The 17,467-nt window shown below is 31.9% G+C and overlaps 1 protein-coding gene across 4 annotated transcripts in view; it reads right to left on the reverse strand.

The window, feature by feature from the left end:
• The window catches only part of LOC145283588 (uncharacterized), a 148,934-nt gene that overhangs the window by 39,248 nt on the left and 92,219 nt on the right, over positions 1-17,467 (reverse strand). For all 4 annotated transcript variants that reach the window (XM_080132512.1, XM_080132514.1, XM_080132515.1 and 1 more), the window contains 2 exons: positions 6,353-6,528; positions 3,069-3,093 (listed from right to left, as the gene is read on the reverse strand). In XM_080132512.1, the coding sequence (XP_079988638.1) occupies positions 3,069-3,093; positions 6,353-6,528 (201 nt within the window). The remainder of the gene's footprint in view (positions 1-3,068; positions 3,094-6,352; positions 6,529-17,467) is intronic.

The following is a 17,467-nucleotide window of genomic DNA, read 5'->3' on the forward strand; positions in this document are numbered from 1 at the left end:
TTCCATTTTAACTCTGAAAGATGTCCTGTACTCCAGCAGAGGGACTGGAAAGGACAATTTTTACTAAATAGACTGCTAATTCCCGCTATAGTTGTGTACGTTAGCTGTGAAATAGATGACACCTCTTTATTTTTTACACTGTTCGCTCATGATTGTCATTTTTATTCGTTTGCATCTGTGTATTTATTGATTGTAAGACCGAGCAGTAGCATCGAAACCACTTTTAATACAGTTTACAAACAGATTATAAAACAAATTGTAAATTGTCATATGAATTAATCAAAATTTCATATTATTTTACTTTTACAGACTAATTTTCTCATCTTGAGTGGCATTTTTACAACGTTTCAGTTGATGCACCTTGAACTTCTTCACATGTATCTTGTCGAACTCGGAAATCTCTCTGTCGACCTCAGAAATCTTTCTGCCGAACTCGGGAATTTGCACAAAATTTAGAACGGAGCCCTTTATTTAATTCACGAGGGTAGCATACTCTCGTTCCGTCAGCTATGATTGAATAGAGGTCCTAATTAATTCGCAATTATATTTTCCGTCACCCACACCGAGGATTGGATATTTAACCCTTAGAACGGTGTAACCAATCCTCATAAAAAAAAAAAATCAGAAACCTAATAATCAAAATTTGTATTAAATGAAACAGACATCATAAGGAATGGATCTCATAATAACTGTTGTGTCTGCACAAATAATTAACAAGAATACGGAAAGTAAAGGTATAACAATAATATATTAGGCAGAAAAGTTATATACATATTTACATGTCTTCAGGTATACTTCAGTTGTAGATATTCCGGCAGGTGGCGTGCTGCATGTCTTACTGGAAGCAACATAACATAGGCGTCTTGCTTATTTGGCGGTCGTTGCAGAACTCCCCCGATATTGGGCATTGATACCTTTATATATCTCACTCACCCACCTATGTTAATTAGTGGGCGTCTCCACAACAATAACGAAATTCTTTTTGGTAAGAAGTATACTGTACATTCTATTGTAAAGAAGCTAGAAGAATGGAGAAAAAAGTGTATATCGATTCCCCATATAATTAAAGTAAATAAATTTGAGAAAAGATATAGTATTCCCTTATTAGTGTATACTTTTCTGAAAAAAAGTATGCTTCACTAGTGTCTGCGCTAATATTCGTATAAAATCATAGAATTACGCCAGTAATTATATTTTTCATATATAAATTAATATTTCTGATGATCCCAAAAGAACTACTGCTGAAGTTTGATTTAAGATTATGTATTTCTTTCCAAATTCATTTCAGACGGCGGGATTTGTCTTACTCGTTATTTGATTTCCAACCAGCAAATAATACGGATAGGAAAAAAGAAAGAAAAATGTCTCACTAGAGAAATACATTTGCGTTCTCGCGTTCTTTATTTGTGAGTAAGACTTTTGTGTAACTGGGCGTACACACACACACACACACACACACACACACACACACACACACACACACACACACACACACACACACACACACACACACACACACACATAATATATATATGTATATATGTATATATATTAGAGATTCGAGGGTTCTTCAAAAGATTCGTCAACTGAATCCATATTTGCAATCTTGATCTGTTGTTTCAATTTGTCGTGGGATAATATTCAAAATAAAATTTTAATTAGTAATATTCAGTTTTGTTTTTATCTTATTGAAGTTACTAAGATAATAAATGTATAACAAATATATTAATATGTAATTTAAAATAGTATCTCTTTAATGGAAAGTAAGAATATTATTTACGAGAATAAAACGTGTTTTGATAACAAGTCATTGTTTTTGTTAGTAGTTTCTTTGTTTCTTAAATTGTAAATTATATTGTAAGAACTTACGATTGGCCAATGAATCTAATTAAACTGTTGGCTGTTTGTATTCTAAATATTTTAAAAATAGCATCTCTAATGGTTTTGTTTTATTCTTATTTTAATTTAATTTGAACTAAATACGAAATCTTGGAAACAGGGATGTACACTTTTCCCCAACTTAAATATGAAAGTTAAGACATTTACCCCTCGTCTGCTTTGAGTTCACTTCTTTTTTAGGGTGGGTGCCTATTAAATATTTATATCTAGAAACAAGAATAGGTTGAAGGTTCCTAAAATTCGCACTAGAGATGTCTACTCAACCATCGCTGAAGGAGCGATAGCGTTCTGCCCCGGTTGATGGAATGAAGATTTTCGTTCTAAATTACGTGAAGATTTCTGAGATCAACTGAAAAATTATTGAGTTAAAATTATGCACCACAAGAAGGTTGGAGGTTACATCAGACGAAACGTTGTGCAAATAGCATCCAAGATAAGAACACTAGTCAGAAAACTCCAAATAATGTAATATACAAAAGGCGCTCTTTCTGTCTGTCTGTACCCCCGTCTGTCTGTGTATCTCCATAGTTTCAAACTCTATCACTTCCGAAACTAAAAGTCGCAGAGCGGCGTTAGGGTTCTCAAATGATTGGATTTTCTGGGCCGTTCTTTTATGGTTCTTTAGCCGGTTAAAATAGTTTTACGGGGTCAAAATGAATCATAACTGAAAAAATTGTCATACATTTTGTACATTCATCTTAGTTTATTTTTAATTTTTAATTTTTAATCAGTTAATATGCGCGTAAGGTTGGTACAGTGGTAACGTCACCAGCTTTGAGTGCTACATTTTTGCTTTCGATTTTGATTTTAGATGATGGCACCCCATTTTTTTTTTACTTTTGAAATCACAACTCCATAGTAAATATACAGCATCTCGAAAGTTAAAATAACATATTTAAGCGTATTTTACGACCGGGCAAAGCAGGACGGTCCCCGCTAGTAATAACTAAATGTAACGAGCATATAATATCTTAGTTGCCGATATTTGCTGTAATAGGATGAAATGTCAATAGGTGTAGGTGGATACATTTTGAACTTAATAAAAGTTAGATTGTCGTAAAATGATAATTAGCTTGAGATATTGATTAAAACTGTTACTAATAAATACTAAAGAATTATAAGTATTTGGCAAATTATTGAAATTATTTTAAAAAGATTTTCATACTTACAGAAATATTTAGACTTTATGCCCGTCTGAAAAAGAATTACACACAATGATAAAAAATTTAAAATAAGACGCAAAATTAAATATAATAAATTAGATAAAAATTAAATAGAAAACATTAAATATAATCAATTAGATGAAAAAATTAGATGTAAAAATTAGATAAAAACATTAGATATAATACATTTGATAAAAAAATTAGATGGAAAAATTTAGATGGAAAATATGATATATAATAAATGAGATAAAAAAATATTAGATACAATAAATTAAAAACATTAAATATTAAAAACTATGTATAAGATATTAGATCTAAAATATTAGATGTAAAACATTAAATATAATAAATTAGATTAAAAATATTAGATATAATGAATGAGACAAAAATAATATTTAATAAATTTAATAAGAACATTAAATTTATTAAATTTGTTGAAAAAATATTAGATAAAATGAATTAGATGAAAAATATTAGATGTAATCGATTAGAAAAAATAGATGAAAAACATAATATGTAATAAATTAGATAAAAACATAAACGTAAAAAATTAAATGAAAAATTTAAATAAAAAAATTTAATGTAAAAATAAAGATGAAAGATATTAGATGTAATAAATTAGATAAAAATATTCTATGAAAAAATGTTATAGAAAATATTATATGTAATAGATAGAAAAGATTAAATCAAATAAATTAAATAAAAAACATTACATGTAATGAATTAGATGAAACACATTATATGTAATAAATACGATAAAATAATTGGATGTAAAAAATCAGATGAAAAATTATATGTAATAAATTATATGAAAAACATTAGATGTAGTAAATTAAATAAAAATATTAGATGTAATATATTAGATTAAAACATTAGATGGAAAAATTATTAATATTAAATGTAAAAAAGTTGATGAAAAATTTCAGATGTAATAAATTAGATGAAAAAATATTGGATGTAAGAATTTAGATGAAAAACATGAAATATTAAAAATTACATAAAAAATCATTAGATGTAATAAATTAACTGAAAAAATTAGATGTAATCAATTAGATGAAAAAGATTAGAAGTAATAGATTAGCTTAAATACAGTCAATGTAGAAAATTTGATAAAAATATTAGATGCAGTAAATTAGATAAAAAACCATTGATGTAATAGATTAGGAAAAATAAATTAGATTAAAAAATTAGATTAAAAAATTAGATGTAATAAATTAGATAACAATTATTTGATGTAATAAATTAAATAAAAACATTAGATGCAAAACTTAGATAAAAATATTAAATGTAATAAATAAGATTTAAAAATAAATCTTACAAACTAGAGGAGAAATATTAGATGTAATAAATTTGATGAAAACATTAGGTTTAATAAATTAGATTAAAAACATTAGATGTAAAAAATAAGATAAAATAATATTATATAATACATTAAACAAAAAAAATAAATGCAAAAATTCTATATAAAATATTAGATATAATAAATTAGATTAAAAACATTAAATGTAATAAATACGATGAAATATGTTAGATGTAATAATTTAGGTGAAAATCCTTGGATACAATAAATTAGATTAAAACCATATGATATAAAAAATAGATTAAAACAAAAGATATTATAAATTACATAAACGTTGGCCGAAACGTCGTGAAATAAAAGAAAAGATGAGGATAATAGTCCGCAATAAAAAAAATGAATTAAATAATACTTATCTCAATAATGAATTCCAATTAAAATAATATCTATCTATCTATCTATATATCTATAAAAATGAACGTGTCTGTGTATCTGTCTGTCTGTCTGTCTGTGTATTTGTGTGTCTTTCTATGTGTGTACATTTCCCTACGCAATAACTCTGTCAATTTTAAGCCTACAGACTCGAAATGTGATACACAGGGTACTGAGATCTGCGAAAATCTATGTGATCGGTTTTCGGCCAGAAATTTGGCTGTTAAGGGGTAAAAGTTCAACGATTTGACCTTTGAGAACTCTACCAAACTCCTCCGACAATTTTGGGTCTGAACAATTGCAATTTTAGATCTAGGTTCCTTGGACATAATAACTTTATTTGAGCCAAAAACAATAAATGTTAAGAGGTCATAATAGGAGTCAAAGTTAAAAAATTGACCGCTTTTTTTTTGCTCAATATACACCTCCAAACACCCGGGCAATGCCGGGCTGAAATGCTAGTATATAAATATATTCAAGCTGATGGCACAACATACTTCTTTTACATTTGAAATCACAAGTTTATAATAATACTAGCATGGGTGCCCGGTGTTGCCCGGGTGTTTGGAGGTGTATGCTGCGTAAAAAATAAAAAACAAAACAAAACAAAAAACAAAAACAAAAACAAAAAAAACAAAAAAAAACGGTCAATTTTTTAAACTTTGACCCCTATTATGACCTCTTAAAATTTATTATTTGCGGCTCAAATCAAGTTATTTATTTAGATCACTGTCCAAGGAACCTATATCTAAAATTTCAAGTGTTTAGACCCCAAATTGTCGGAGGAATTTGGTAGAGTTCTCAAAAGTCAAATCGTTGAACTTTGACCCCTTAACAGCCAAATTCTTGGCCGAAAACCGATCACATAGATTTTCCCAAATCTCAGTACCCTGTATATCAAATTTCGAGTCTGTAGACTTAAAATTGACAGAGTTATTGCGAAAGAAAATGTACACAGACACACAGACAGACACACACACACACAGACACGTTCACTTTTATAGATCTATAGGTATACGAAATATGAACAAATTAATATATCATATTTAAGCATATTTTAAGACCGGGCAAATCCGGGCGGCCCCGCTAGTCTAATATATAAATGTGCTATGTCTGTCTGTCTCTCTGTCTGTCTCCATATTTTCAAACTCCATATTTTCAAACTAAAAGTCGCAAATCGGCGCTAGGGGCCTCAAATGATTGAATTTTACGGACCGTTTTTTTCTTGTGAGTCTTTAACCGGTTAAAACAGTTTTTAAGTGGTCAAGAATGGGTAAAAATTGAAAAGATCGTCGTACAGTTTTTACATTTATCTTAATTTATTTTTAACCAGTTCATATGCGTATCACGTTAATACAGTGGAAACGTCACCAGTTTTGAATGCTACAGTTTTGCTATCGGTTTTGATTCTAGCTGATGGCACCCAATTTTGTTTTACTTTCGAAATCACAACTCTATAACAATATATACAAAATCTGGACAAATTAAAATTACTATATTTAGGCTGGTCCTTTCTGCTTGCGCGGTGATAAACATTTCAAATGCTTTGTGATTTACTTACCTTGATTTTCGTCCATAATATCTCTTCGTATTCGATGATTTTAGAAAGCATAGAAGGTATACTTATCAAAGAAGATTTATACTGAACGCACGTCGACTCTGCCTCGTTCATTTTTACGATTCTATTAATTATTCTGTAGCAAAAGCGTTTATAGAAAGTCCAACCAGAAAGGCAACCTGAAAAAAAAATAGCTTTCTTTATAGAAAAAGTAACAATGAATTTACCTCAAAACTAAAACGAAATATTATATTTATATTGTGTTTTTTTGTACTAATAGCTTTGTTCCTCAATGTGCAACACCTTCAAATTATTCTTAAATATATAGATATTTGTTCTTGGGCCTTTGGCTAAAGCTATATACGTCCAGATTCTAAAAGTATCATCCTTGCATGTTAAACATTACTGCAACAGTGTGTATATATATATATATATATATATATATATATATATATATATATATATATATATATATATATATATATATATATATATATAATTTTATTTCAGGGTAAACAGTCACTGAGACTTCCTCAGGTACCTTGGAACCTCTCGACGCCACAAAGAAAGATGGCTATTTGTAGCGACCATATGTAACTGTGTACCCTCAAATAAAATAAAAAAATATTTTGCTTTTTTTCTTGAGCACTATCTAACAACGTCGTTCGTTGTTTTAATTAGTCCCGACTTTTGAACATCTCAAACCTGAAAGGTATATATATATATATATATATATATATATATATATATATATATATATATATATATATATATATATATGATAATTGCAGCGTCTTGTCAGACGAGTGTCACACCCTCAGATTCTGAAAGTCCATGAGCCCGAAAATGACTTTTTACACGCTCAAGCATACATAACACTGAAGACGGTCATTGGTATACATACATATATTTAAATATATACATGTACACATATACATACACATATACACATACAAATCTATAAACATACACTGTACATAATACATATACACACACATATACATACACACATACATATACATATATACACACATATACAAATAGAAACATATAAATACGTATACACATATAAATACGTACACATATATGCACAAAAATATACATACACATACATTTACCTACATACACATACATATATATGCATTTATACACATAGATATATATATGCATATATACACATACATATACATATGCATACACATATACATATACACATATACACATACATATACACACATACATATACACATATACGGACAAACATATATACATATATACATACAAACACACATAAGCATATATACACACATACATATATACATACCTATACACATAGATACTCATACATATATACATACATATACAGACACATGCATATATAAACACATACATATATATACATACACATATACATACATTGATACATATAATGATGACAGATCAATTATTACATGACCAGCTTAATGCGGGTACTGGTCTCCCGCTTTATGGGTTTTTAAATAAGAGATTTGCTTCTCCTGGCGGGGTTGCCTAAACTACGGCTTACGGTAGCCCTCTACACCCCACATACACATGGAAATGAATGCATACATGCACACATACATGCATACATGCAGATGTACGCAAACATACATATGTATGTACACACACATGCAAACATATATAAATACATATGCATATATATACATATGCATATATATACATATGTATATATATATACATATGCATATATATATATACATATAGGCACACATATATGCATATATATACATATGCACATACAAACGTACACATACACATACATGTAAAATACACATGAAGGAGCGTTCCAAAAGGCATAAATCTTCAATGATCAGGACGACGATGATGGTGATAGGGTATGATTAAATGAGTTTGACGTGAATAAAAAAAGAAAAGCAGTCCAATGCAAACAATTTGTAGAAGAGGCAGTCACTCATTGAAGTGTTTGTGCAACTTTACAAATAAATGGGCGTAGGAATCAGACGAAAACAAAATCCAAACGATCAGTATTAAAAACGCCTGGACTTTTTTTTTTAAGTAAAAAGTTTGTTTATAAAACTTACACTTCTGCTGTAGATGATGATGATGATGATGATGATGATGATGATGACAAATTTCACACATTATTTTACAAATAAATAGACGTAGGAATCAGACGAAAACAAAATCCAAACGATCAGTATTAAAAACGCCTGGACTTTTTTTTTTAAGTAAAAAGTTTGTTTATAAAACTTACACTTCTGCTGTAGATGATCATGATGATGATGATGATGATGACAAATTTCACACATTATTTTACAAATAAATAGACGTAGGAATCAGACGAAAACAAAATCCACCCGATCAGTACTAAAACGCCTGGACCTTTTTTCTTTCTTTTTTTTTAAATAAAAAGTTTGCTTATAAGACTCACATTTCTGCTGTAGATGATGATGATGATGATGATGATGATGATGATGACAAATTTCACACATTATTTTACAAATAAATAGATGTAGGAATGAGACGAAAACAAAATCCGAAAGATCAGTACTAAAACGCCTGGACGTTTTATATATGTAAATTTTATTTCAGTATTTAATTTGTGTATTTCTGTTTTATTAAATGCTAGCTTTTTTTCTAGTCCAATACCGGCTTCCATCTTATCTCGAAATTACTTATAACGGCACCAACTTACTTTCGGAAGAACCCCCCCCCATCAGCCTTTTCTTTTATATCGTAAGCTTCTTAAAACGTTACTAGCTTAAGTTCAGAATAAAATCACGATTTTCTATTAACGGCTAATTTAAAAAAAAAAATGTTTTGAACGCTACTAACTGAAGTTCTTTCAACACAGTTTGCAATTTGGAGACGGAATTGTTTTTGTTGAGATAAGTGATTTCAATCATGCTTTTTATTTTAGATTTAAAATATTAACAACTCCATTTTATTTCAGTATTTAATTTGTGTATTTCTGTTTTATTAAATGCTAGCTTTTTTTCTAGTCCAATACCGGCTTCCATCTTATCACGAAATTACTTATAACGGCACCAACTTACTTTCGGAAGAACCCCCCCCCCCATCAGCCTTTTCTTTTATATCGTAAGCTTCTTAAAACGTTACTAGCTTAAGTTCAGAATAAAATCACGATTTTCTATTAACGGCTAATTTAAAAAAAAAATGTTTTGAACGCTACTAACTGAAGTTCTTTCAACACAGTTTGCAATTTGGAGACGGAATTGTTTTTGTTGAGATAAGTGATTTCAATCATGCTTTTTATTTTAGATTTAAAATATTAACAACTCCATTTTATTTCAGTATTTAATTTGTGTATTTCTGTTTTATTAAATGCTAGCTTTTTTTCTAGTCCAATACCGGCTTCCATCTTATCTCGAAATTACTTATAACGGCACCAACTTACTTTCGGAAGAACCCCCCCCCATCAGCCTTTTCTTTTATATCGTAAGCTTCTTAAAACGTTACTAGCTTAAGTTCAGAATAAAATCACGATTTTCTATTAACGGCTAATTTAAAAAAAAAAATGTTTTGAACGCTACTAACTGAAGTTCTTTCAACACAGTTTGCAATTTGGAGACGGAATTGTTTTTGTTGAGATAAGTGATTTCAATCATGCTTTTTATTTTAGATTTAAAATATTAACAACTCCATTTTATTTCAGTATTTAATTTGTGTATTTCTGTTTTATTAAATGCTAGCTTTTTTTCTAGTCCAATACCGGCTTCCATCTTATCTCGAAATTACTTATAACGGCACCAACTTACTTTCGGAAGAACCCCCCCCCCATCAGCCTTTTCTTTTATATCGTAAGCTTCTTAAAACGTTACTAGCTTAAGTTCAGAATAAAATCACGATTTTCTATTAACGGCTAATTTCAAAAAAAAAAATGTTTTGAACGCTACTAACTGAAGTTCTTTCAACACAGTTTGCAATTTGGAGACGGAATTGTTTTTGTTGAGATAAGTGATTTCAATCATGCTTTTTATTTTAGATTTAAAATATTAACAACTCCATTTTATTTCAGTATTTAATTTGTGTATTTCTGTTTTATTAAATGCTAGCTTTTTTTCTAGTCCAATACCGGCTTCCATCTTATCTCGAAATTACTTATAACGGCACCAACTTACTTTCGGAAGAACCCCCCCTCCCCCATCAGCCTTTTCTTTTATATCGTAAGCTTCTTAAAACGTTACTAGCTTAAGTTCAGAATAAAATCACGATTTTCTATTAACGGCTAATTTCAAAAAAAAAAAAAATGTTTTGAACGCTACTAACTGAAGTTCTTTCAACACAGTTTGCAATTTGGAGACGGAATTGTTTTTGTTGAGATAAGTGATTTCAATCATGCTTTTTATTTTAGATTTAAAATATTAACAACTCCATTTTATTTCAGTATTTAATTTGTGTATTTCTGTTTTATTAAATGCTAGCTTTTTTTCTAGTCCAATACCGGCTTCCATCTTATCTCGAAATTACTTATAACGGCACCAACTTACTTTCGGAAGAACCCCCCCCATCAGCCTTTTCTTTTATATCGTAAGCTTCTTAAAACGTTACTAGCTTAAGTTCAGAATAAAATCACGATTTTCTATTAACGGCTAATTTAAAAAAAAAAAATGTTTTGAACGCTACTAACTGAAGTTCTTTCAACACAGTTTGCAATTTGGAGACGGAATTGTTTTTGTTGAGATAAGTGATTTCAATCATGCTTTTTATTTTAGATTTAAAATATTAACAACTCCATTTTATTTCAGTATTTAATTTGTGTATTTCTGTTTTATTAAATGCTAGCCTTTTTTTTTTTCCTCGTACATATGTTTATTTATCCACCGAGTTGATAGCAAAAATTACGAATTATACTCATTTTTAGTTCGTGTGAGGGGAATCTATCACCATACTTTCCCTTAAACACGTCCGTTGGACTTTTATTAAGTACAATACTTAATAGTTTTTTTTTTTTTTTTTTTTTTTAATGGAGAGTAGAAAACGCATTGTGGATGCGTTATCGGCAGCTCCTGTTACTCTCGCTTCTTCTTATTTGTCCCTCAGTCCTCATTTTTTTTAAATGAGTGATTTTTCGGACAAAGGGAGAAGAAAAAGCTGTTTTCTAGGTTGCCAGTATTTTTGCGAACAGTTGGCTGAGATGGCGGAAATTTTCTGTTTCTATGTCTATCCTTGTAGCCATGTCACTAGTAAGGGTGCTGGAGGTAAACGTTTTGTCTGGGCTGACGTTATCCGCCTGATAGTCAGGGACCCGAACCTTGGATTAACCACTAAGGAGGCTGTCCTATCAGCAGGTGCAAAGTACTGGGGCTGCTGTATTGCCATTTGGTGAATGGATTCTGGACCATGCAGTAGCTTCTGGTGGGGCCTCTCGATGCCATACTAGTGGGTAATTGTTACGGCTTTACCTTATCATTAACTACAAATAAAAAATAAAAAAAAATTCTTCGTTTCTTTTTCTCTCTTAATTTCCCCTCTCTGTCCTGCTCTAAGTAAATCTGTCGACCTAGTCCACAAATTCCAAAATTTCATCATGACAAGTTTCAAGAAAAAATACACGATTAAACCCGGTTCCCCAACTTCCAACGTAGACCCCTACTACCATGTCTCCTTCTCCAACATCAGGGGTCTTCGTTCTAACCTTCCAGAGGTTGAAACCCAATTACAGGAGACTAAACCAGACCTTTTATTTTTAAGTGAAACTGGCATTGGACAGGCTATTTCCCTAGATGAGTTTGCAATTTCAGGATACTCTAACTTAACTTCTAAATCTGACCCCCAAGATCGCCATGGGCATGGAATATGTGCCTATATTAAAGATAGCTTTCCATGTGGGAGGGACATCTCCAGGGAAGATCCTAACTTACCCTATATGTGCTTCCGGGTTGCTTTAGCTCACACTACTGCATTTATATTTACTCTCTATCGCCCCCACAACAGTGGAGTTACTATCTTTCAAAGCATATCTGAGAAAATTGACCAAGTCCTTTCTACTTATCCTTCAGCTAACATTCACGTATGTGGAGACTTCAATGTTCACAACGTTGAATGGTTGACCCACTCAAACAAGACCGATGATGAGGGGAGGTTCTGTCATGATTTCTCCATTGCCTATGACCTCACTCAGATTGTTCAGGAACCTACCCGTGTGCCCGATAATGATGGCCAGTATGCGAGCCTACTAGACCTTTTTCTCACAACTTGCCCTGAACTATGTTCAGTTTCTGTTCTGTCGCCTCTTGGATCTTCCGACCACTCTGTTGTATCAATTAAGATAAAAATGAAATGTAATAAGTCCCCAGATGTACCTCTTCATCGTACAGTATATCGATACACTAAGGCTGACTGGGATAGCTTCCGTACATTTATATCTGATCTACCTCTGCATTCCATGTTTAAAAAGGATGTGTCCTCTATAGTATTAGACCTAACTGAATGGTTAATTGTAGGTATTGACCATTTCATACCCTCTAAAAAGTTTCAGAAAAAACCTAACAGCCAGCCATGGTTCTCTCCAGAATGTGCTGCTGCCATTGCGCACAGAAATCACTTTTTCCACTGCTTCAAACGTAATAGATGTATGGAAACTAAAGCCGTTTTCAGGACTGCCAGCAACCATTGTAAGAAAGTAATAAGGAACGCAAGAGAGTTGTATGCTCAATCTGTTAAGTCCAAAGTAGCTGAGCAGCGGCTTGGTTCCCACCAGTTTTGGCAAATAGCAAACAGAATCCTGAACAGAAGCGTGTGCTCCATCCCAACTATTATCAATGGACCTGAGGTAATCTCGTCAGCATCAGACAAAGCCAAACTCTTTGTCAAGAACTTTGCAGCAAATTCTACCCTTTGCGACCAAGACCGCCAACCCCCAATATTTCCTCCTGTATCAGAAAACACGCTATGTGATATACGTATATCTGTACGTGATGTTGCGAAGCTAATCAAAAACCTTGATTCGAGTAAAGCAACTGGCCCTGATGGTATTCCAATTATAGTACTCAAAAAACTTCAACCTGAATTAGCGCGCATACTTACAAAACTGTTTAAATGTTGTCTTAAGGAGAATAGTTTCCCATCTCCCTGGAAAACCTCATCAGTATGCCCTGTATTTAAGAATTCAGGTGATCGCTCATCCCCCTCTCAGTACAGGCCAATAAGTCTCCTGTGCGTCATGAGTAAGTTGCTAGAATCTGTGTTAAATACAGAAGTAATCAAACATCTCAACAAAAATAACCTTCTTAGTGACACTCAATATGGTTTCCGTTCTGCTAGATCTACAGCAGATGTCATTACAGTTATATCGCATAGGATTAGCAAATCTCTCGACGGTGGCAATCTTTCTAGAGCAATTGCTCTTGACATATCTAAAGCCTTTGATAGGGTATGGCATAAAGGTTTACTTCATAAGATCGCTAGCTATGGTATAGCTGGAAAAGTGTTCTCAATTATTAAATCATTTCTTTCTGATAGGTTCATAAGAGTAGTAGTTGAGGGGCAAAAATCAGAAGCTCACAGTATTAATGCCGGTGTCCCTCAGGGATCCATCCTGGGCCCAACTCTTTTCCTGATCTACATTAATGATCTTCCAAATCATATCCTTACATCATTTGTAGACATTTATGCTGACGACACTACCATTTATGGTACCACATCTAAGACAGTAAACGACCAAGTTCTCTCCAATTCTCTCTCCTCTGATCTTGAGCACGTAGTACAATGGGGAAAGGAGTGGCTGGTTACTTTTAATGCATCTAAAACCAAGCTTCTCTCTTTACATCATCAACATTCTAATCCACATTTGTCATCAATTGAAATGAATGGCTCTCGTCTTCAGGAGGCCTCAAGTTTTGACAAGCTTCTGGGCTTGACCATTACTCCTGATCTTAAATGGAACACGTATATCAAATCTGTTGCCAAGGCCGCTGGAAAAATGGTGGGATCTTTCTATCGATCCAGTAGATATCTCACTGCTGATGCTATTCTCTACCTATATAAGAGCCAGGTACGTCCAAGGATGGAATACTGTTGCCACATCTGGGCAGGAGCTGCTAGAAAGGACTTGTCCTGCCTTGATAGAGTTCAAAATAGACTTCGTAGCCTCGTAGGAGATGTCCTTTTCTCCTCCTTGCAACCTCTATCTCACAGAAGAGATGTTGCGAGTTTGTCTCTGATGTATCGTTATTTTCATGGAAAGTGTTCAACTGAGCTTCAATCTTTGGTCCCCCCTCGCCAAACTTTCACAAGAAACACTCGTCTAGCTGTAAACACTATCAATAATTTCCCCCACTCTTTATCTGTGGCTAAACCTAAACGTAGATTCCATGAACAAAGCTTCTTTCTTAGAACTGCACGCCTGTGGAATTGTCTTCCGTTTTCCTGCTTTCCGGCTGACTACAATATGGTTGTGTTCAAGTCTAAAGTAAATAAGTTCTTGATGAGCCGTTCCATATAAGTTATTAAATTTACCAAATTTTCATTACTAATGATTACTATATTGACCAATTTCTACTGTACACTCTTTAACCCTTATCCTTGAGTGGCCTCTGGGCCTTGATAATGTGGTGATGCCTTTGTAAAAAAAAAAAAAAAAAAAAAAAAAAATATATATATATATATATATATATATATATGTAAATATATATATATGTAAATATATATATATGTAACTATATATATATATATATATATATATATATATATATATATAAAGTCCAGGCGTTTTAGTACTGATCTATCTATCTATTTATCTATCTATCTATCTATCTATCTATCTATCTATATATATATATATATATATATATATATATATATATGTGTGTGTGTGTGTGTGTGTATACACACATATATATACATATATATACACATATATTGCTCATTTCATTTCAAATCAACAAGGGGTTGAAACATGTCCGACACGGACCCTTCTCAAATTTTCCACACTTAATTGAATGGCACCTATTAAACCTCTCAAGCTCAAGAGGCCCCCGAGACACGACCTCGACCCTCTCGCGAAAAATGTCAAAAATGCCACACGTATATATATAGCACATATACATATAAACAGCGTCAAACGCTTTACTGCAGATTAGTAAAATATCAGTATCTCACTAAATATATGTAAAAAAAAATGTATAATCAAATGACTACTTTAAGGTTAGTTATTTCCCAAGATTTAAATCAAATTCATGCGATATTCACAAAGTTATTCAAATTCATGCGATATTCACAAACATTTTATTCTTTATCAATGAATTTCCACTGCCTTTTGCTTCATTGTAGGTCTCTTAAAATGTTGTATTAGGGCAAAAATACAATGTCTAATCATGAAAACTTTACTATTTATTATATTTTTCTGTTAAAGAATAATAAACAAAAGCACATCATAGGTGCTAAGCCTCAAATAAATGAATTATTTATCGTCATATCCACCATTTTTAAAAAAATAACTTTAAACAACCCTTTACCCACCGATCCTTCCGAACGATCCTTTTGCAAGTCCAGCAACAATCCTTTCCTTTTCGATAACGTTAATCACCCTTTTTTTTTGCATTTTAAAAGATCTGCAATAAAGCGATGGACAGTATAAATTACTTGATAATAAATAAAATATAACTTCATGGATATCGCATGGATTTAATACAATTTTGGGAAATAACTAACCTTGAACAATCATTTGATGATACAGTTTTTATTTTTGTGTGACGTATATTTAGTGAAATATTGATATTTTACTATTCTGCAATAAAGTGGTTGACCATTTTGACACAAACAAAGATTAGAACAATTGGAAAAGTAAAAATAGTATAATTAAACAGAAGCTCTGTGATATTTGTAATAATATTTTATGAAAAATACTGCCTAAATATGCACAATATATATATATATATATATATATATATATGCATATTCATAAAAGGAAAAAGTAGTTTATTTTAAGCATTGTTTGTAAACAAGTACGTAAGAGTATAAAAAGGCTATTGCAATGCAGGAAACCAGTTGTTGAAATGGTGTGAAGTCTGAACAGAAACAGGTAAATGAACGAATGTCAGTAAATATAGACTTACTGTTTGATGGTAGATTTCGTTAATATTTTGAGAATAAATTCTCTTTTTTAAGAAAACAGAAACAGCTAAAGTTCAGAATAAAATCACGCTTGTCTTTTAACGGTTAATTTAAAAAAATCTTCTGAACGCTATTAAAAGTTAAATTCTTAACTAGTTTGCATTTTGGAGACGGAAGTGTTTTTGAGATAAGTGATATTAATTCGTACTTTTTATTTTTAGATTCAAATATTAATAACTACATTTTATTTCAGTATTTAATTTATGTATTTCTGTTTTATTAAATGCTAGCTTTTTTCTCGTCCATAAATGTTTATTTATCTACCGAGTTGATTGCAAAAATAGATTACGAAATTGTACTTATTTTTAGTTCGTGAGAGGGGAATCTATCACCATACTTTCCCTTAAACACGTCCGTTGGACTTTTATTAAGTAGAATACTTAATTTTTTTTTATAATGGAGAGTAGAAAACGCATTGTGGATGCGTTATCGGCAGCTCCTGTTACTCTCGCTTCTTCTTATTTGTCCCTCAGTCCTCATTTTTTAATGAGTGATTTTTCTGACAAAGGGAGAAGAAATAGCTGTTTTCTAGGTTGCCAGTATTTTGCGCGAACAGTTGGCAGAGATGGCGGAAATTTTCTGTTTCTATGTCTATCCTTGTAGCCATGTCACTAGTAAGGGTGCTGGAGGTAAACGTTTTGTCTGGGCTGACGTTATCCGCCTGATAGTCAGGGACCCGAACCTTGGATTAACCACTAAGGAGGCTGTCCTATCAGCAGGTGCAAAGTACTGGGGCTGCTGTATTGCCATTTGGTGAATGGATTCTGGACCATGCAGTAGCTTCTGGTGGGGCCTCTCGATGCCATACTAGTGGGTAATTGTTACGGCTTTACCTTATCATTAGCTACAAACAAAAAAAATTCTTCGTTTCTTTTTCTCTCTTAGTTTCCCCTCTCTGTCCTGCTCTAAGTAAATCTGACGACCTAGTCCACAAATTCCAAAATTTCATCATGACAAGTTTCAAGAAAAAATACACGA

This window comes from Euprymna scolopes, chromosome 8 (genome assembly GCF_053919585.1).
Source record: "Euprymna scolopes isolate OS-2025 chromosome 8, ASM5391958v1, whole genome shotgun sequence".
Lineage (NCBI taxonomy): Eukaryota > Metazoa > Mollusca > Cephalopoda > Sepiida > Sepiolidae > Euprymna > Euprymna scolopes.